Source organism: Neophocaena asiaeorientalis, unplaced genomic scaffold (assembly GCF_003031525.2).
Source record: "Neophocaena asiaeorientalis asiaeorientalis breed wild unplaced genomic scaffold, Neophocaena_asiaeorientalis_V1.1 scaffold225, whole genome shotgun sequence".
NCBI lineage: Eukaryota > Metazoa > Chordata > Mammalia > Artiodactyla > Phocoenidae > Neophocaena > Neophocaena asiaeorientalis.
The window spans coordinates 2,315,541-2,337,066 of record NW_020172364.1 but is presented as its reverse complement, the minus strand read 5'-3'; the positions used below and the strand labels follow the sequence as shown (position 1 = coordinate 2,337,066).

The 21,526-nt window shown below is 43.8% G+C and overlaps 1 protein-coding gene across 2 annotated transcripts in view; it reads left to right on the top strand.

The window, feature by feature from the left end:
• The first annotated feature begins 8,960 nt into the window (after positions 1-8,960).
• The window catches only part of LAMP3 (lysosome associated membrane protein 3), a 33,747-nt gene continuing 21,181 nt past the window's right edge, over positions 8,961-21,526 (top strand). For both annotated transcript variants that reach the window (XM_024768898.1, XM_024768896.1), the window contains exons 1-3: positions 8,961-9,139; positions 16,182-16,912; positions 17,793-17,921. In XM_024768898.1, the coding sequence (XP_024624666.1) occupies positions 9,091-9,139; positions 16,182-16,912; positions 17,793-17,921 (909 nt within the window). In that variant the 5' untranslated portion in view covers positions 8,961-9,090. The remainder of the gene's footprint in view (positions 9,140-16,181; positions 16,913-17,792; positions 17,922-21,526) is intronic.

Below are 21,526 nucleotides of genomic sequence, written 5' to 3'. Positions count from 1 at the left end.
GAGCCTGCGCATCCGGAGCCTGTGCTCCGCAACGGGAGAGGCCACAGCAGTGAGAGGTCCACATACCGCAAAAAAAAAAAAGATTAAAATAAAGACTGTTTTCGAGAGACAAAGAAGGGCACTACACAACGATCAAGGGATCAATCCAAGAAGAAAATATAACAATTGTAAATATTTATGCACCAAACATAGGAGCACTTCAGTACATAAGGCAAACGCTAACACCCATAAAAGGGTAAATCGACAGTAACACAACCATAGTAGGGGACTTTAACACCCCACTAAAATTGAAATTGTATCAAGTATCTTTTCAAACCACAACACTATGAGACTAGATATCAATTACAGGAAAAAACTGTAAAAAATACAAACACATGAGACTAAACAATATGCCACCAAATAACCAAGAGATCACTGAAGAAATCAAAGAGGGAATCAAAAAAATACCTAGAAACAAATGACAATGAAAACACAATGATCCAAAACCTATGGGATGCAACAAAAGCAGTTCTAAGAGGGAAGTTTATAGCAATACAATCCTACCTCAAGAAACAAGAAAAATCTCAAGTAAACAACCTAACCTTACACCTAAAGCAATTAGAGAAAAAAGAACAACCCCTCATGATCAAGTGGGGTTTATCCCAGGAATGGAAAGATTCTTCAATATACACAAATCAGTGTGATACACTGTATTAACAAACAGAAGGATAAAAGCCATATGATATGTATACATATAGCTGATTCAGTTTGTTATACAGCAGAAACTAACACAACACTGTAAAGCAATTATACTCCAATAAAGAGGTTAAAAAAAAAAATACTACACAGGGGAATTCCCTGGCCATCCAGTGGTTAGGACTCTGCACTTCCACTGCAGGGGGCACAGGTTCGATCCCTGGTCAGGGAACTGAGATCCTGCAAGCCAGGATCTTAGTTCTTTTGGCATGGGCAAAAGAAAAAAAAAAAAAACACTACATGTTCTGCTCCTCTCTTGGTTGATCCCAATTAGTAGATTAAAGGAGCAGAGAACTCTTTCAGGAAGAATGTCTGTATACTTTCGTTAAACTCATGATTTCCCAAACTTATTTGACTACAGAACCCTTTTCTTAGTGGAATGTAACATCCCATGTGTAAAGGGAAAGAGTAAGCTGCTGTAACAAAGATATCCAACAATATAGTGACTTAAAGAATATTTCTGTCTTGTGAAACATCCTGGGTTGGGCCTGCAGGCTGCTGTGCTCCACACGGTCATTTAGTGGCCCAGGTTCCTTCCTTCTGGTTTTTCTGCCATCCACTAGAGCATTGTCTTTGCCTACATAGTCAAAAGCAGATCTCAGGAATGTCCAGTTTCCAGACTGCAGGAAAGGGAAAGAACTTGGAAGATATGCATACGTAATATTTTAAGGCCCAGTGTGCAAGCGGCATGCAAAATCTTTTTTTATATTCCCTTTGTGAAAGCTTTGTTTCACCAAGCTGCAAGAAGTATTGGGAAGCTAGCTAGGAGGCCATCGCCGAACTTCAACTTTATTACTGTGCATCGGTGTCACCCAGCCTGCCTGCAGCCGAGGAAGAACTAGAATCCATGTCTTCCAACTCCTAGGCCAAGATTCTAAGTTACCACACTAGCATTTGCTTATCAGTCAACAAGTATTAAGTGTCTCTTGAGTTCCAAGTTTATTGTCAGATGAGGATAGAAAGCTTTTTAAAATATAGTTTCACTAGCCCTCTACAAAATGTTTGTCAATTGCATCTTTAATCTGGTAGCAGTTTTTGTTTATGGATAAGCTTTTCAAATATGGCTATTATAAAAGTAACAAAAATTGTAGATTTATACCATAATATTTTAATTTGCCAGGGAACATATACCATGGAAATTAACAAAAGGAAAACAGGGTAGAGAATCTTGAAATGGACCCAGATACATCTCAGAATTTATAAAAAAGGCATTTCAAATTAGTTCTGAACCAAAAAGATAAATGGTTGTGTTAAAAGTGGTGTTTGGACCACTGGATAGCAATATGGAAAAAATAATAGTAAGTTTACCTCAGCCCTTAAAGTCATTCATATCAATGCCAAAACCTTGGCCTCTGTGCACTGGTGCCAAATCGAATCTCAGAGACAGAATTTTGTAAAAAAAAAAAACACTACATGTTCTGCTCCTCTCTTGGTTGATCCCAATTAGTAGATTAAAGGAGCAGAGAACTCTTTCAGGAAGAATGTCTGTATGCTTTTGTTAAACTCATGATTTCCCACTCTCATTTCTTTACCTCAGCCCTTAAAGTCATTCATATCAATGCCAAAACCTTGGCCTCTGTGCACTGGTGCCAAATCGAATCTCAGAGACAGAATTTTGGGTGAAGTAGAAAGAATAACTTTATTGCTTTGCCAGGCAAAGGGGACACAGTGGGCTTGTGCCTCTCAAAAACAGTGTGTCCTCAACCCAGAGGGATTTGGTGAGCAGTTTTATAGCAATGGTTCAAGGCCAGAGTTGCTGATAAGGATTAGGGTGTGTGCAGGGCCTGCATTCCTTTAATCTGGCCTCAGGTGGTCTCCTGATAAGCTTCTGTGGTTCCTTTAATCTGGAATGAAGAATGCTAACATCTTCCATTTGTTGGGCGTTTTAATTCTGTAAAGAGCTCAAAGATATTGTTACGTGTATCCCTTGAGGTGGAACCAGGACCTGCCCCAGGGCTGTACTATTGTTTCTTGACTGCTCCTCCTTTGTCTCTGCATTGCTCCCTTCCCACAGGGTCCTGCTTGGTTTCACTATTGTTCAAGTGTGTGACTTAAAGAAATCATGAAAGTCAAAACATTTTGAAAAGAATCTTGAATAGGATAAAGTCTTTCCAGGCAAAAACTAAAACCAGAAGCTACAAAGGAAAATCTTGACAAATTAAGCTATGTAAGAGGCAAAAACTTACATGTAGAAAAAAGGAAAAATTAAAACTCAAAAGGTAAATACATTTTCAAAACATGACACAAGACTAATTTCCTTGGTGTATAAAGAGTGTTTACAAATCAACAACAATGGAAAAAGAAATGGGCAAAGGACATGAATACATAGGAAAAAAATTCAAAATCCAGTAAATATATGAAAAGAGGCCAAACAATGATATATCATTTTTCGTTATCAGACTGTCCAACATTTAAAACTTTGATAATACCCAGTGTTGGAGAAGCTATAGGAAAACCAGCACTCTCATACACTGTTGGTAAGAGTGTAAATTAGTACTATCATTTTAGAAGAGAATTTGTAACAGCTTTCAAAAATTTAAAATAAGTATATGATTTGATCCAACAGTTCCACTTCTAGGAATTTATTTTAATGATAAACTCATACAAATGAACAAAGAATTATATGTACAGATGTTTATTTTAGGATCACTTTTAACAGGAAAACAAGTAGTGAGAAATGGGAAACAACCTAAATGTCTGTGGTAGTGTAAAAATTTATCCCCAAATTGAGACTCCTTCCTTCAAAGAGTGGAATCAAATTACCTTCTCTTTAAGTGTGGGCTATACTAATGACTCAGTAAATAGAATGTGGTGGAAGTGATGCTCGTTGACTTTCAAGACTACGTTATAAAAAGCATTTTAGTTTTTTCCTCATTCTCCCTCTTGGGTTATTCACTGTAGAAGCCAGCTGCCATATTGAGAGGACACTGAAGCAGCCCAAAGGAGAGACCTGCGTGGCAGGAACTGAAGCCTCCTGCCAACAGCCATGTGTGTGAGCCCCTGGGAGGTAGACTCTCCAGCCCTAGTCAAGCTTTCAGATGGCTTCAGCTCAAGCTGATGTCTTGGCTGAAACTTCATGAGAGACCTGGAGCGAGAAGAGCCCAGCTAAACCACTCTTGAATTTACTACCAGAGGGCCATGAGATAATAAATGTTTGCTGTTTTAAGCACCTAACTTTTGTTAATGATAGATAACAAATATATTAAATATAAAAAGCCGATTGATAAAATATTGTACTGTCATACAATGGAACTCTGTGCAGCTATTAAAAATAATATCTTCTGCTTGAGATGTAGAAATCTAGAAAGAGAACTATCCCCACACTTGCAAGATCAGAAAATCTGGAAAATATGCAAATTCACAACTTTTTGTGGACCCATGAGAGAGCTGAGTTCACCAGGCACCCATATAGCCTGAAGACCAAGGAAAGACAGGCACCTACAAAGAGAGATGGAACTCCAAGCACTTGCCTACCTGGAGCAGGCACTGCTATATGCTGGCAAAGAGAGTTCTGCTAAATTTGTGGCCCAGTGTAGGCTTGCAAGAGAAAATAAAAACCAAGGGGCCATAGATATAATGAATATTTGCATCCACTTACAGGCTTTTCTCCTCCAGTGGTCTCACTGGGCACTCACAAAAAAGATTAGCAAAAGTCCTGAGAAAGCATCCTTGAGGGCATAGCCTGGGGAAGGGGAATATCAGTTGCTGCAGGAAAGATATGAGACAAGGCTTGGATCCTATTGCCCCATATTTCCAACAGAACAAAAGTAGAACCAGCTGCCCAAGAACAGGCAATAAACATATCCTTACAGGGCTGGTAAATCCAACTGCAGCTGGGGAAAAATAATGGAATAAAAACCAAACCTCTGATCCTGGGAGAGAGGTGGGAATATGTGCTGTGCCCAAAACTGCTGGAGGAGGGTAGAAACACTTTGAAGGTCACACCCCCTCAAGACCCAGGGACAGAGTGCCTGCCTGCCTGAGACTTAATCAGAACAGAGCACCTCATGGCTCAGCCCCCAGCCCCAGGCTAACAAGCACTGACTATCAAGTAACAGTGGAGTCTGCTGGGAGAGCTACAAGGGCATGGAGAGACTGACACATACCAGGGAAGACCTAAAGCTGAGAGTGGAGCACACATTGAGAAAAACATTTGGTCAAACAATGCCATACCTTAAACACAGGTAACACTTGAGGAATCTGAAGTGCATGGTGTACTGAGGCTAACCGTAGCAACAACAAACTCAAGGGTCTCCACAAAAGAGTGAAGACTGCAGGAAATGGTAATCACATAAGTAAGTACTGAAGCTTTTTCCCCTCATTATTTATGTCTCCTTAAAAGAAAATTGACTATTTAAATATAAAAAGAATAAGAATATGTTGGGCTTCCCTGGTGATGCAGTGGTTGGGAGTCCGCCTGCCAATGCAGCGGACATGGGTTCGTGCCCCGGTCCAGAAAGATCCCCAGAGTGGCTAGGCCCATGAGCCATGGCCGCTGAGCCTGCGCGTCCGGAGCCTGTGCTCCGCAACGGGAGAGGCCACAACAGTGAGAGGCCCGTGTACCGCAAAAAAAAAAAATAATAAGAATAAAGCGGTTAATCCATCAAGAGGACATACCAATCCTAAATATTTACACATTAATAACAGAGCTTTGGAATACACAAAGCAAAAACAGAACTGCAAAGAGGAATAAACAAATCCACAATTTAATCTGATATTTCAACCCCTCTCGTAAGAATTGATAAAACAATAAAGAAAAAATCAGTAAGAATATAGAATACTTGAACAACACTGTCAACCAATTTAACCTAATAACATTTATAGAATACTGAATCCAATAGCAAAGGAATACACACACTCTTCTTAAGTTCACATGGAACATTTAACAAGACAGACCATTGTTATGGGCTGAATTGTGTTCCCCCCTGCTGTTTGGTCCCATCCTGTTGATGGTGATGCTCTTGCCTAGGAAGTAGGAACACCTGAGGCATTCACCAAGCTTGTGGGGCCAGTGTTGTGGCTGGACTAGCCCGTGTGGTTCTTATAATGATTGCAGTACACACTTCAGCCAGAAACCTTCAGGGAACTTTGAGGAACAAGATTTACTACTCATAAGCCCTGGAGGGTGCACAGCACACCCAAGGGCCATGAAGCAAGGTCACAGGTTGAGAGACAGCACAAACCTGGGGCTCTGCCTTTTTTAGGGCCCAAGGGTGGGGTGTTTAGGGTTTCACAGGTTCACTCTTTATTGGCTAATTTAAAGCATAAGAGAGGGAATTAGGGAATGGAAAGGGAGAAGCTAAAAGAATGTTGAAGAAGAAAGTTGGAGGGCTAATAATCCCTGATTTCAAGGTTTATTGTAAAGTTACAGCAATCAAGGCAATTTGATCTTGACATAAAGATAGAAAATTATATCAGTGGAACAGGATAGACCCATATACATGTGGACAACTGATATTCAACAAAGGTACAAAAGCAATAGAGTGAAGAAAGGATAATTTTTTTCAGCAATGAGCTAATCCACATCTCAAATCATATGGAATTCTCAATAAGATATTTCTCATCCGAAACCATCAAGGCCAGAAGGCAGTGAGATGATATATTAAAGTGCCGAAAGGAAAAAGACTGTCAAGAATTCTATATCCACAAAACTGTCCTTCAAAACTGAAGGAGAAATTAAGACATTCCAGATCAACAACAACTGAGATAATTTGTCACTAACAAACCTTCCCTACAAGAAATGCTAAAAGGAGTCCTTCAGAAATGAAAGGTTACTAGAGAGTAACTCAAATCCACATGAAGAAGTAAAGAGCACCAATAAATGTAACTACATAGGTAAATATAGAAGACATTATAAAAATATTTTTTTGTTTGTCATAGTCAGCTCTGGCTACTGTAACAAATTACCATAGACTGAATGACTTAAACAACAGATTTATTTCTCACAAGTTTGGAGACTGGGAAGTCTGAGATCAGGTTGCCAGCATGGTGGCATTCTGGTGAGGGCCAACTTCCTGGCTTGTAGACAGCTGCTTTCTCACTCTATCCTTACGTGGTGGAGAGCAGAGAGAGAACTAGCTCTCTTCCTCTTCCTATAAGGACACTAATCCCATCATGAGGGCTCCACCCTCATAATCTAATTACCTCCCAAAGTCCCCACCTTCAAATACCACCACATTAGAGCTTCTGTATATGAATTTTGAGGGAACACAAACATTTCCTCTATAGCGTTGTTTGTAACTCCTTTTTCTCTTATCTGATATAAAAGACAACTTCATAAAGCAATCATTATAAACCCATGATGGTGGGTATACAATGAATAAAGATGTAATTTATATGGCAATAATAGCAAAAAGGAAGGGGAGACAATGGAAATAGATAGAAGCAAAGTTTTTATATACTATTGAAGTTAAGGTAGTATTAATCCAAACTAGATTGCTGTAGGCTGAGATGTACAGTAATCTTCAGGGCAACCACTAAGAAAATAACTCCCCAGGCCCCTCCAGTCAGGCTTATCACCACTCAAGAGATTTTGCTCCCGTAGCCAGCAGAAAAGGCACAGGCTTCAGGGCCAGACAAGGCATGATGCAAATTTTAGCCTGCTATGTGATGCTGGGTGGTTCATTTTCCACATCAGTAAAGCGGGGATTAAAAAAATCTACCCTGTAGAGGTACCATATGCATTACACAGTGTCAGGCACATAATAGGGAGTCCTTATATGGAAACCATTATTACTGCTATTATTATTATTATTGCTATTCTCCAACTACCCAGATCCTCTATGACCTTCAGTCTCTCCAAGGTTCAACGCCTACAAAGTCATCTCTGACTATTCCTTTCCTCATCTAGTGTGTTTCTAAGTAGCAAACAATTGATCAGTCACTCTCTAGCTATTTATATCAATAAATGTTTCTCAACTAGGCAGTAAGCAACTTGAAAGCATATATTCTAGTCCAGAGCACCTCTTCAGCTGTAGTACAGCATAGAGCTTAAAATCCTAGACTTTCAAGCCAACTGGATTCATAGCCCAGCTTCTTCATTTATTACCTAAGTGATTCTGGGCAAGTCACTTGACCTCTCTGTGCTCAGTTTCCCCATCTGTGAAATGGGACAACAATAATACTATAGTGCCCCCATAGAGTGGCTGTGGGACTTAAATGGAATAAGAAGAGTGTCTGGCACAGAGTATCTGCTTAATTATTGTCTGTTGAATAAATTGACTCAAAGTCCAGAATTCTAGATAGCAAGTAGCTGAAATTAGGTCAACTGACACAAATTAATCTTCACCTTCCACCCTAAAAATTCAATTTGGAAACACACCCCTTGCTTTGGTAAATTTGCTTGATTACAGCAACATAGTAAGATAAAATAGTTGCCAAAGTTGTTTTTCAGGAAATGGTTTGAGACTAAACTGAAAGCCCTAAACCCAGTAATCAGGAGGGTATCCTGATAAACTGCCTCTATGTGTGTTCCTCACAGGGACTCACAGCTCTGGGAGAGAGACCACCATTGTTTTGTCTAATTAATAGAGGAAGGGGATAAGACATGAAAAGGTTGCCTTTTGAAGACATTCAATATTATTTGTGTTCCAGGAAAACCACCTGGGAATAGTCATTGTTAACCCTGTTATACAACAGAAGAAACCGAGGCTCAGAGAGGTTACCCAAGGTCATACAGCCGGTGAGTTGGCAGGGCCAGATTCAAACCCAGATCTCCCTGATTCCTGAGGTCACACTGACCCCTCCCACAAGGTGAAGTTCCCAGGTGAGGCTGCCTTGAGCAGAGAACAGGGCTGCCTCAGACTTCTTGTGAAAACACACAGAGACACACAGCACTCTACCCATGGAGTTTTGACTCATGCTCCCCCTCAGGACTGAGGGACTGGTTTTCTCCTGGCTGAGAAGGGTCTCTGGGTTTACAGAAATGTACTCAAGATCTTAGAGAAAAATGGAGACCCAACTTATGAGAGAAGGAAGCAGGCACTGCCACAGATCCACCACCTCTTGTGCAAAATGATCTCAGATGCCCTTCACCTTGGCTGGGGGACATGCCCCATCCCCCATCCCGTCGCTCACAAACACTAAAGGCAGAGATGAAAGTGCCTGCCTTCACACAAGAGCCACTTGTGGTTTCCCTCCCCTCTCAGCACACCACTTGGGAGGGCCTTTCAGTTCTCATAACGCAAGTGACTTTGTTTTCTCTGCCACAAGTAATAAGGGGCAGAAGGAGGTGTCTACTTTGTCGCCAGAGCCTGCCCTGGAATTAGCCTTGCACCATTCGGAAGACCCAGCCTTGCTGAGCACTGAGCCTAGCAGTCCCTTGGCGAGGCAGCGATACTCCCTGGCTCCCCAGTCATGTCCTGGCAGCTGTCTGCAGTGGTGGTGCTCTTCGTGTCCCTGGCCGGTGAGTGACACACATGACTTTCCATGGTGACCCTGCCACATCCGGTCCTATTAAATGTAAATGCATTCTAGTGCCAGTGACCAAGGTGGGACAGGACAGATTGGAGATAGCTGTAGTGGCTTCAGCTACTGTGGGTATTTGACTTGGGAATGCCTCTTTATTACCTTACGTGTGGAGCACACCTTCATTTTTTTTTTTTCCAGAGGCTTTCACAGTTTGGACTTGTTTTCCATGAGTCAGGCAGAGAAGGTGTCAACCCTGGAAGACAGTGACACTGCCCGTGGTTCCCAAATGGTCTGTAGGCACCTGATTAGGGAGAGTTTGCACAAATCTCTTTGATTTAAGAGATGGAGAACTGAGCCAGGGCTTAGAAATGGGGCTCTTGCCAAGAGCCTGGGGAAATCACGTCATGCTTTGCTTTTTCTGCTTTTCTTAAATGGAGCGCTATGTGTATATTATGTAACAGTGAGTTGTGAAAGTGAACGAGATGTGGTCTGACAAACTGCCGTCTCAGAAAGATGTAAGCCAGGGCATCAAAGATTTCTTGTTGCATTACCAGTATAGGTCAGATCAAAGAGACTGTCTGGGAAGCTGAGATTTTAATGATTCCTTTATGTCTGTGCCCCCTGCTTTCACCAAGAACATTTTCTCCCTAGGACGTTGAGTCCTCTTATGTGCTTTATCAAGTTTGCTGGTTGATTCACAATTCCTTCCACTACCACTGACTTGAACATGTGAGGGAACTAGCTCTGTCCACATGGCCTCACTAACACGCTCAAATGGGAGACACAGCTGCACTTGAGTGTAACACGAATTGTCGTGAAAGTTGGGTGAAAGGTCAGGCCAGCTACCCTAATCCAGGCTGTTTTTCTTTGTGCCACACTTTCAGAATTAGAGTTTCACATTCTTTTGGAGGCAAAATGAAAAGTAATCATTATGTTTAGCAGAGCAAGCCAATAAAAAAGCAGAAGATCTCAATGTAGCAGTAACCCTCAGTGACCTGTCTGTGGGCGCCAATTCAATGGCTGGCAGACGACTGGTGGATTCAGGAGGGCAATGAACGTGTGATAAATGCACAGGCAGGTGGAAAGGAAATGCCCACGTTGCCCTTTCGTCTCTGAGCTGTGCATTCTTAGAGGTGAACGTGGGCGCTCAGCTAACAAATGGCAGCCCTGAGATTTGCACCCAGGAAGTCCATGCTCTGCACTTCTGCACTATACTTCTGCATGCATATGTTCAAGAAATACTTGTTGAATTGCATGTGAGCAAAAACCATTCGACATTTTGCTTGGAGAGACATAGCTTTTAGGTAAGCTAACTATGTAATCTTTATCCAGTCACTTTGCTACCCTGATCTCAAATTCGAACCCCATAAAATGAGGAGATTTAAATTTGTATCAGTTAAGTTTAGGTTCAGCTGCACATAAGAGACAAGCGCCAAATAGTGAATTAAACAAGATAAGTGTTTGTTTCTGTCTCAAGTGAAAACAAGTCCAGAGGAATTCAGACCAGGTCTGTGTGGGGACTCATTCTTGTGGACCCACCATCCAATGTGTGACTTCCACCTGCAAGGTCTCCTCATGGTTATAGATGTCTGCTGGAGCTCCAGCCATCACATACACATTGCAGCCTGATTAAAGGAGGAAACAGGAAGGCAGTAGAGAGGCCCCCTAGGTGACTGAGCTCCCTTCAAGCAACCTTCCCAGAGGCCCACATAACCCTACCACTTGTATTGCTTTGACTTGAACTCAGTCACATTCCTACCCATCTGGAAAGGAGGCTTAGAGATGGGGGGCTTTATTCCATGCAGCAAGTGCTCAGCTTAAACTCATGGTTCAGTTACTAAGGAAAAAGGAAAGACTGGATTTTGGCGTAGTCAGCCAGCAGTCTCTGACACAGGGCTAGAGCCCCTTCTGCTCAAGGGTTTTCTTTGAGCCTCAAGTCCCACAGAAAACTGACAGAGGCAGGATTTACATCTCTCTGCTGAAAGGCCTAAGATTAAACTGTGAAACTGTGAGCAGAATCTTGTCAAGGGCCCACCCCTACTGCCCCACACATCCAGAAACCGTCTTCCTGCCGCATCCAGCTAGGGCTACCTCTGCTGCCCGGGGAGGTGCCAGAGAAAGTGCTCAGGAGTTAAGCTCGACTCCCTGCCCCCGGACATGGCCACAGCACTCCATGTACTCCCCAGCTGTGCTCCTTAGAGCTCTGCAAAAGGTAGCCTCTGAGACCTGCCAGGTCTGCTTCCTGCTGGCCCTCCTCCTGACCCCATCTCACACCCTCCCAAGCTCCCATGATGCTGACTCTGCTGTTTTGCAGAGACATTCCAGGCTCTGAAGCCCCATGCCTTTACACATACTCTTTCTCCTGCCTGTGGGATGCCATCTACTTTCCTGTCTGCCTGAAGAATTTCTCCTCGTGATGGATTCCCCACCTCACCCCATAGCACCCAGGGCCTGCTTCAATAATAACACCTGGGCTCCCCTGGTGGCGCAGTGGTTGAGAATCCACCTGCCAGTGCAGGGGTTCCGGGTTCAAGCCCTGGTCCGGGAAGATCCCACATGCCACGGAGCAAGTAAGCCCGTGTGCCACAACTACTGAGCCCGCAAACCACAACTACTGAGCCCATGTGCCACAACTACTGAAGCCCGTGCCTAGAGCCCGTGCTCCGCAACAAGAGAAACCACCGCAATGAGAAGCCCATGCACCACAACAAAGAGTGGCCCCCGCTTGCCTCAACTAGAGAAAACCTGCACACAGTAACAAAGACCCAATGCAGCCAAAAATAAATAAACAAATAAATTTATTAAAATAATAATAATAACACTTGTCACACTGAGGAGTATAGTCCGTTTCTGTGTCTGCCTCACAAGGCTTTGCCCCCCTGAGAACAAAGACCTAACCCCAGTGCCTGGCCTGGAGCTTGGCTCAGAGGAGGCGCCTCTGTATCTGCTGAATTGGGTGTGGTGGGGAAACCAAACTAAGGCTCTCTGGGAAGGCCCAACTGTCTGCAAAATACCTAAAGAAGCAGTCCTTGTGTGGTCACTGGCTTTCCCAGGGCCTGGCCGATGGGTTATCTCTCACTCTTCCTGCGAGTTGTAGGGAAACCAAAACCTTCTCACGCCCCTTCCTGCAGTTCACCATCTAGAGGAATACAAACAAGGGGTTAAGGCTCTGGGGTACTCATTTGCTGAGTCTCTTGAATCCTGGAGAGGAGACGCTGAGGTTCTGGGAGTGGGAGCTTCGCAAATCAGTGTGTGGACTTCAGGCTGTGTTCTTCTGAGTAGAAGGAGAACTGAGAGAGTCTGAGCTGTGCCCTGCCCTTGCTTCTGCCCACTGCCCACTTTGTGGTTTTCAGACAGACCAGTGAACTTGACTAAACCTCTAGGCCAAAGATCCCATTGAAAAACTATGACCCAATTTTGACCAAGATTGGTCATATATGTGTGGTCATAAACATAGATTTTGTAAAACAGCGTATTTTTCAGAGCATTATTTCCATTGAGTACCTAACAAACATATGAACTTTCTGGGATGTATTTCAATGCACAGCATAGCTACCTCTGTCAAATTTCCATCTAACTGCCTGCCCATCTTTTATACCCCACACTCCTACAGGGAGATGAGGAAAGGAGGGGAGGGACCAGAGTGGAGAAAGAGAAGAATATTAGAACAGTATTTCCCAGACTTGTTTAATTGTAACACACTCTGTTACTTTCAGTCACTTTTGTTCCTGCCACCTACCAGCCCAGGCTCCTGTCCGCCTCAAGGTCACATACCATATGGAGACACCATCACCTCCAGGCATCTCACAAAGACTTCCTATATACCAAGCACACTTGACAGTGTACCATGAGTCTTCTTGTCCTGTTTGGGGTGCTGTGCGTTCATGAATGGCCAATGTGCTTTTTCCCTTACTTGAGTTCATTCATCACTGCTGAGAGAGGAGTTCTAATTGCATTATGAGGAAGGCTACCCCTTTGAAAGGGTGTGCTACTCAGTTGAGGAAATTCTACTCAGTTGAGAAGATTTGCTTTAGTTCATAAGCTGTACACAGTGGGATTTTATCAAGGACCTAATCTTCCAGGAGAGCAAAAGTCAGGTGGTTCCCAGTCTCCCAGAGTTCTCTGCAGCAATCTTTGCTTTTTACTACAAGATATTCCTAGATACCACATCTGGGAGTGAATTCTATTTCTTCATAGTAATACTATGACCCTAACTGGGTTCCCATTGGGTTCTTGACCCAGGGAACAGCAACTCAGGTTCAGCCCAAATGAATTATGCAAATAAATCTTCAACTGTCAACCTTCATAACAATCTTGAAAGGAAAAATCTTGCTCCAAGCTCTACAGTATGGGCATAAAGGCTCCACGTATGATTTTACAAAGATTTGTGAAGTAAATCTATAGCCCATAAAATCTGCAACTCTCAAATATCATACATTTCAATTGTCGAAGTAAACATTTTAGATACAAGAAAAGACTCTTTAGTAATAGTCTCAAGTAACTTAATGTCATTAATAATGTCTTCTTTAAAGGTTATCAAAGGCATTTTGAACTGATACTTTTGTCTTTCCCATTTTGCAAACCAGCTGTGCAGAAATAATGTATAAGTGCTACTACTGGGCTTAAAGTTAGCCTTTTCTTCTGGAAAATAATCACGGTTTTAGCACGTGGGCCTTTGAAAGACTCTCTGAGGACCACCATTATGAGGGTTTAGTGAACTGGGGTCACTGGAGGGGCACCCTACTCTTCTCTCCTCTGCTTTTGTCTCTTCTCTTACCATTCTTCCCAGTGACACGCACCACCTCCACCCATGCCCAGATCCAAGGGCAGGCTTTGGTTCAGACAGGGGCTTGAGTCTCAGCTTCAAATTTTACTTGTTGTGTGATTATGGTCAAGTTAATAGAATTTTCTAAACCTGAGTTTCCTCATCTGAAAGACAGATAAAGATTAGTACCCGTCAGAGGGTTTTTGAGAAGAGCTGGTGAAATAAGACCCTCGACCTGAGGCCTGCCATGTAGTAAGTGTTCAGTAACTTGGAATTTTTATTGCTATGGGGAAAGTACCCACCTAGAAATGTATTGGATGAAAGGGAGAGATAGTAAAGGTGTTTATGGATGACTTTAATTAGATATGAAATTCAGGACTTTATAAACACCAGCATAGAGTGATCTTCTTTCCCTTTTCCCCATGTTTTTCCAAGTCACTGCTCAGCACCGGGCAGTAACAGCTCCAATGAGTGAAAATACAATGCGTAAACATAGCATTGAAGAGACAGTGCCATCTCTCAGTGTACCTGATCGTAAGCTCCCAAGGGACATCACCTGCAGTTGTCTAATTTCTGGCTTGCTCTGTGCTTGGAAGGAGACAAGGATAGAACTATTCTGGTTGAAAAAGATTCAGAGGGCTTCGGCCCTGAAGGGATGACCCTGAAGAGAACCTATGACGATAATACACACTCTAGGTATGCTTAATAGTCCAGGAAGGCTTTCACTCAAACCACCTTGTTTGAGCCTGTTAATAACCCTAGGAGGTCTACAATGCTGTAACCACCATTTACACACTCAGTTATTTATTCATTCATTCCGTATCCACTGAATACCTTCTGTGCACAGGCACTGGTGGTGAGAAAAATTACCCACAGTTCCCACCTTGAGGTTGCTTTTCATCTAGTGGGAGAGAGGCACAATTAATAAATAAACATATAATCAGGGCTGATATTCTGCTGGTACACACTGTCTGGACAGGCTTATTGTTAAATATTTGACTACCATCCCCTTATATAATTACAAGCTGTGATTAATGCAGTGAAGGCAATGAATATAATACTGTGATGGAGAATTGTGGGGATGGGGAGCTGTTTCATGTGGGAAGGATGGGGAAGACTCTTTGAGGAGCTGACATTTAAGCCAAACCATGAAGGATAGCACACCAGATATATCAGAGCACTTATGGATTAATTTAATTCCTTAGTTGGAAAAGTCTGCGCTACTCTAAAGGTTAAGTAAGGGAATGACAGAAACTGGGGTACATTTTGAAAACTGATGGCGGTGCTTCCCTGGTGGCTCAGTGGTTAAGAATCCGCTTGCCAGTGCAGGGGACACGGGTTCGAGCCCTGGTCCAGGAAGATCCCACATGCCACAGAGCAACTAAGCCTATGCGCCACAACTACTGAGCCTGCGCTCTAGAGCCCGTGAGCCACAAGTACTGAGCCCATACACCACAACTGCTGAAGCCCAAGCGCCTAGAGCCCGTGCTCCACAGCAAGAGAAGCCACCACAATGAGAAGCCCACGCACCGCAAGGAACAGTAGCCCCCGCTCGCCGCAACTAGAGAAAGCCCGCACACAGCAACGAAGACCCAACGCAGCCATAAATAAATAAATTTATTAAAAGAAAAGAAAACTGATGGTGAAATAAAAAATGGAAGGGAACTGAATCTCTTGTCATTGGAGGTAATTATGCATAGATTGGCGGAACACATGGCAAATATCCAACAGTACAATTCACACATCAGATTAGGGTTTGTACTAGATAATCTTTAAGGTCCCTTTCAAACCTGGGATTATATGATTCTCTGAAAACTATACAAGTCTGTGTAAATCTTTATTACTGTTATTCATGCTGCCTCAGCTCTATCAGGTCATCACAGCAGCACCCTACCCAGGAGCACACTCTATCCAGGAACTGTCTGGATTCACATTTGAAGATGGAAAATGAAGAGGCATTGGCACTTAGATATCTAGCTGAGCATGCTTGCTGGGGTGATAGTACCACACTCCACACAGAGAAATGGGAAGAATATCTCCAGTATGCTCACAACCCTGTAAAAACATGGGTGCAACCAAAATGTTAAAATTGTGGCCTTGTGGTAGAATTTTGAGTGACCTTCACTTCACTGTTATTTCCTTGTAAATTTCCCCCAAATCTGAAAAACACATGTTAATTTTTAATGAAGAAACCTTAAAGTGGAGCGGGGGAGGGCTTCACTCATGTGAGCCATTGGTTGGTGTATTAACATTTTTGTTTCCTAATTTGCAGTGATTTTGCATTATGGCGGTCATGTGAGAGCAAAAGCGTTTCCAAAAATCACAGGCTATTCTCCACCGGCAACAGTACAGACCACAGCAAAACCTTCTCTCCTGCAGCCAACAAACCGTGTGCCTCAGAAAACTTTAGCAGCAAGGTCAACAGATGGGCATGTCACCTCTCAGATAGCTGTCACAGCATCCACCTCTGAGACCCTAACCACACACACAACCATAAAAATTCCAGCAACAGCTTCCCTGGTAACTGCAGACAGCACCCCCTCCACCAGCCCGACAGCCCACACCCTAGTCACAACCCTGGCCACACCCAACAAGTCACACACGGCTGCTCCAGTCACTGAGGCTACAATCAGCCCCAGCACAGGTCCCAGTCCACCACCATCCACCGTCATCCCGCCAGCCCACACAACTGGAGCCAGGCCGTCGACTGTCAGCCACACAACTGGGAAAACCACCCAACTCAGTAACCAGACCACCCTTCCAGCAACATTGTCCACCACACCACACAACAGCACAACCAGTCAGAAGCCTACTCAACCCACCCACACCCCAGGGCCCACCAACACAACCCACAGAGCCTCGCCTGCCACCATAGCTCCCAGGCCCACCCTCGCACCCCAGCCATCGTCAGCCAAGACTGGAATTTATCAAGTTCTGAACGGAAGCAAGCTCTGTATCAAAGCAGAGATGGGGATAGAGCTGACGGTTCAAGACACGGAGTCGGTAAGTCTGGCATAGGACTATAGCACTGCTTCAAAAAGTTTGAGTGGGGAGTGCCTTGCTGAAAGTGGACGTTCCCCTGCATCCTGTATCTTGGAATGAAATAGGTATCTGCGGGCTCCTCTTTCTCCAAGGTGCTCTGTTACGAGGTGGATCTGTTTTAGAACACATACAAAAATAGACACTGATAGCGACTGTATGAATGAAGAAAGGCACACACCAAAATTTTAAATATGCACACCCTCCACTTTTAGCCACCATGGGCAGAGTGTTGGATGTGGCCAGCATTCACCCCAGCCTGGCCCTGCTCCTCTGGGTGACTTCCAAGCCTCAGCAAGTTTCCTGTGAAATGAGAGGTTTGCATTAGATGGTCTTTGTGGTTCCAGCCAGCTGTGACATTAATATGAAAAATCCAGGTTAATGAGAAGATTGGAGAGGGTGGGAGTGGGGCTTAGATTATTTGATTTACTGAAAGAATCACTATAAAAATTCTTCCCTTTTTTGCACAGTTTATATGATTTCAAGTAAAACTTCCACATTTGGTTTTTATTTGAAACAGAAGTACATTAGATAGCAAAACCTTTCCTGTAGCGCCCCACATGTTTGCTTGAACAAAAATTAAATTCTACATGGTTTTTCAAGAATATACCTGCCATGAATTATCTATCAAGGAACTCCTCTCTGTGAGAGCACTCCTTCTTTAAAAAAAGTCTTTTAAACATAACAGTTTGGAAATGAGAGGTGTCTTCCAGGGACTTTGAAATTCTCCAGTGAACACCCACTAGCCTGGAGTTTCAGGCTCAATTACCAGCCTGTGCTTCTGGTCTCCCAGCTAGAGTTTTCTTTGACATTCCATTGAGCCAATCTATTTTATTTGGTTTAGGTTTTTTCACCTCAGAAATACTTCAACATCGACCCCAATGCAACCCAATCCTCTGGGAACTGTGGCTTCCGAAAATCCAACCTTCTCTTGAATTTCCAGGGTGGATTTGTGAATCTGACATTTACCAAGGTGAGGCTGAACTCCTTACACTAACCTGCTCTAGCATCGCTTTCCCTGTCCCTCACCCTGGGGCCCGGTGGTGCAATCCCACACTTTAAGTGCCAGGGGAAACAGACCTCAGAGCCTTTCGAGATTTCTCTGATAAGAATGAGGGTCATGGAGACGGAGAGGAGGCAAGTGTCGACATCTTCTGTTTGCTTTCTTCCCTCTTCAGCCTCCTCTGTGCGGCCCAAGAAGGGCTTTGATGCCTCTTGAGAGAGATGTGGCCTTGGGGAACCTGGCCGAAGTGCCATTTGCAAACCACCCCAAGGAGGAAGCTGTACCGATGAACAGACCCATAGAAATACCCAGTGGGCAAAAAGAAACAGGATTACTCTGAGACCAAAGTCAAATGTCACAATAGGTTCTTTCCAACCACAGAAGGCAAAATTCAGGGACTAACCAGGGGCTGGGTTTTCCAGGCCATATCCTGGAGTGGAGGTAGGCAACTGAGTAGAGTGGAAAAGCATGGTCATGAGATCAGAGTCTTGGCTAAAAATTTGACTCTGTTCTCCTTTTGACATCAGGCAGGCAACTTAATCTGTTTGAGGTTTGTTTGTTTATCATTTGAAAAACGGGGAAAAGAATGAAAGATCACTCCCGTAAAGAGCTTTGTTCAATACATGGAAAGTGGATGCTCAATAGCCACTGTAGCTGTGATTACAGTGACTGAAAAGGACAAATGTCTTGGGAACACAGTGATGGTCAACCCCCTCTCAAAGGAGGCTTGCCCCTGCTTGGTCCAAAGTGTCTTTCAATAAGCCAAGAGGACCCTTGCAGCTGGGACTCGGTGTGGGCCTTCTTCTTACCTGTCTAACGTGACCCCTGAAGTTAGAGGGTCTTGGTTAGCAGATCTTGGAGAGCAATGAGCACAGACTTTGGGATCAGACAAATCAAGATTGGCTCACAGCCATAATACTTACTAGCTGCGTGACCTTGGACTAGTTGGGGCATGTTTCCTCATTTACAAAAAGGAACTAGTTATAGCTACTTTGTGGGACCCTTGGGAGAATTAGAAATGGTATATGTAAACCATCTAGCACAGTGCGTGATACGTGCAATGGTCTTTATTGCATGGAGTTATTATTAATGTTATTGACTTGGTCTCATAAGCTTTTTTTTTTAACTGGAGTATAATTGCTTTACAATGTTGTGTTAGTTTCTGCTGTACAGTGAAGGGAATCAGCTATATGTATACCTATATCCCCTCCCTCTTGGACCTCCATCCCACCCCACACCCCCATCCCATCCCATCTAGGTCGTCACAGAACACTGAACTGAGTTTCCTGGTCTCATAGCCTTTGTCCTTCTCATGATACTTTTCTCCTTAAGGTAGAAATGCCCCTGAGAAGTTGGTGGTTTCCTTTCAGTACCAAATGGAAACAAGCATAGTCCTTCACTAGAAGAACATTCAGGGCAGAATAAACGCTCTGTTCCTGCACAACTGAAGTTGATCTAAAAAGGTGTCAGGGATATTTTGAAAGTCACTTTGGCAAAATGGCAGAGGATAGGCATAAGCATTTATGCTTTAGTCTAGGGCTTGATCCCACCCAGCCCACTGCCCCTGTGAATAATTGCCTACAGAAAGGCGTCAGGAACCTCCAGTGTCTGTGTGGGGCACACAGTGGCCACTGCTGCCGGGCCGCAGGCAGAACTGCAGGCAGGAGTGTCTTGGCACCTTTCGATGTCTTTCTTTGCTCCTTTCCTCTGTCTCCTGGAACGATGCCTTCAGGCTGGGCTCTGTTTGACCAAGCTCCACCCAAGTGCCGAATCCCAGCCGTTCTGGAAATCCTCTGTGCCTCCAGAGGGTGGACAGGAAATGAGTGTCCAGTAGAGCAGGAAGGACCAGCAGGGCTCCCTGCCCCCAACACCTTCGGGAAGGAGCAAGGTGAGCCACTCTCAGTCCACGGCCCCAGGTATTGCAACAGCTGCTTTGCCTGAGTCTCACCGACCAAACTCACCTTATTCATTCCACTGCCAGCACCAAAACCCGCAGCAGGCACCCTTAGCTATGCCCCAAGAGAAAGCAAAAAGGCTCATAGAAAGTAAAAGTTCCCACCAGCCTTAGCCCTTCTGGGGAACTTATGCATTTTAAAAGAGAAGTTGTTTAAGCCAGAGCAGTGGCCACAAATCCAAAGATTACAGGGGCTAAGCATAGAACTTAATGAGTGAAGTAGTGAAAAAGTAAAAATGTCTTTTTCCTTGAAACGGGCAGCTCTTATTTTTTATTTTGACACCTTTGAGGAAGACTTTATTTCCCCATTAAATCTGCATATGAAAAATGTTAGAGTAAGTGTGAGGTGACAAGCGGCAGCCTCAGTAGTGACGGGACAAGAGGGAGGGGTTGGAAGTACCCGTCTCCCTACCAGCCACTCCTCAGCTCCAGCTGGCGGGGTTGGTGGTGGGGCTGGCCTCTAGCCCTGGGGACTGTCACTGTCCTTTATGGTAGGTGTTCATTCTGGACGGTGGGGTGTCCTGCATGGCCACTGCCCTACTGTGCCCATTAAATATTTACACATCACCTCTATCAGGTAGTAATAAGAGACCAGTGTTTGTGAACACTTATTGTTCAAGAGAAGGTAGAAATCCCAATCTTCTTCTGAAAGCACATGACTTTTTAGTGTTGGCAACACATTTTTTTAGACATTTGAACACTCCATTGGTCAAACAAAATGAAACACAGCTGTAGGCCCGCTTTGGCCTGTGGATCCCAGCACTGTGCCTTCTGCCCTAACGGGGGAACTATGTGAAATGCACTTAGGCAGGAAAGATGTCTAGATCCTTCCACAAGAGAAGTGGGCTCAACAATTCAGTCAACCACTTTTCACATGTTGCTACCTTCTACACCAGTGCTTCTCAACAGCAACAGTATTAACACTTGGGTTTAAACAGATAAGTCTTTGGGGCAGGGGCTGTCCTGAGCCTTGTGGGATGTTGAGCAGCATCCCTGGCTCCTGCCTACTAGATGCCAGTAGCAACACCCAACCTCAGCTGTGACAACCCAAAATGTATCCAGACATTGCTAAATGTCCCCTGAGGGGCAAAATCACCCTCGGTTGAGAACCAGTGCTCTAGAGAAAAAAGAGAGCCTTAGAAAATAGGAATACATGTTAGTTATAACATAGTAGATGTTATAAAGAGAACCAAGTTGTAGAATGATAAATGGATGCTGATTAGCAAGACTGATTTGTCAGCCAATTTACCAATAAGAATTTACTGAGCACCTACTTTGTCGTCAACACTGAGCTAGACATAACAGGAGAAATAAAAGAAATATAGGCTATAGTTTTAGGTTTCAAATCATGTACAATAATTTGTCATTTTTAATATTGAAATACTGCCAATGGCAGAAACGTAAAGAAAAACTTGCCTCCTAAACTGTCACTTGATGTTGTCAGTCAAGACTTCACTTATCCATATTATTACTGTGTGACCATGGACAAGTCACTAGCTCTCTCTCTGAGCCTTAGTTTCCTCCACTATAAGATGGGACCAACCAGGACCTATTTTGTTGGGCCACTGTGAGGGTGAACTGGGCTGGTGTATGTGAAAGTGCTGAGCACGGCGTCTGGAGA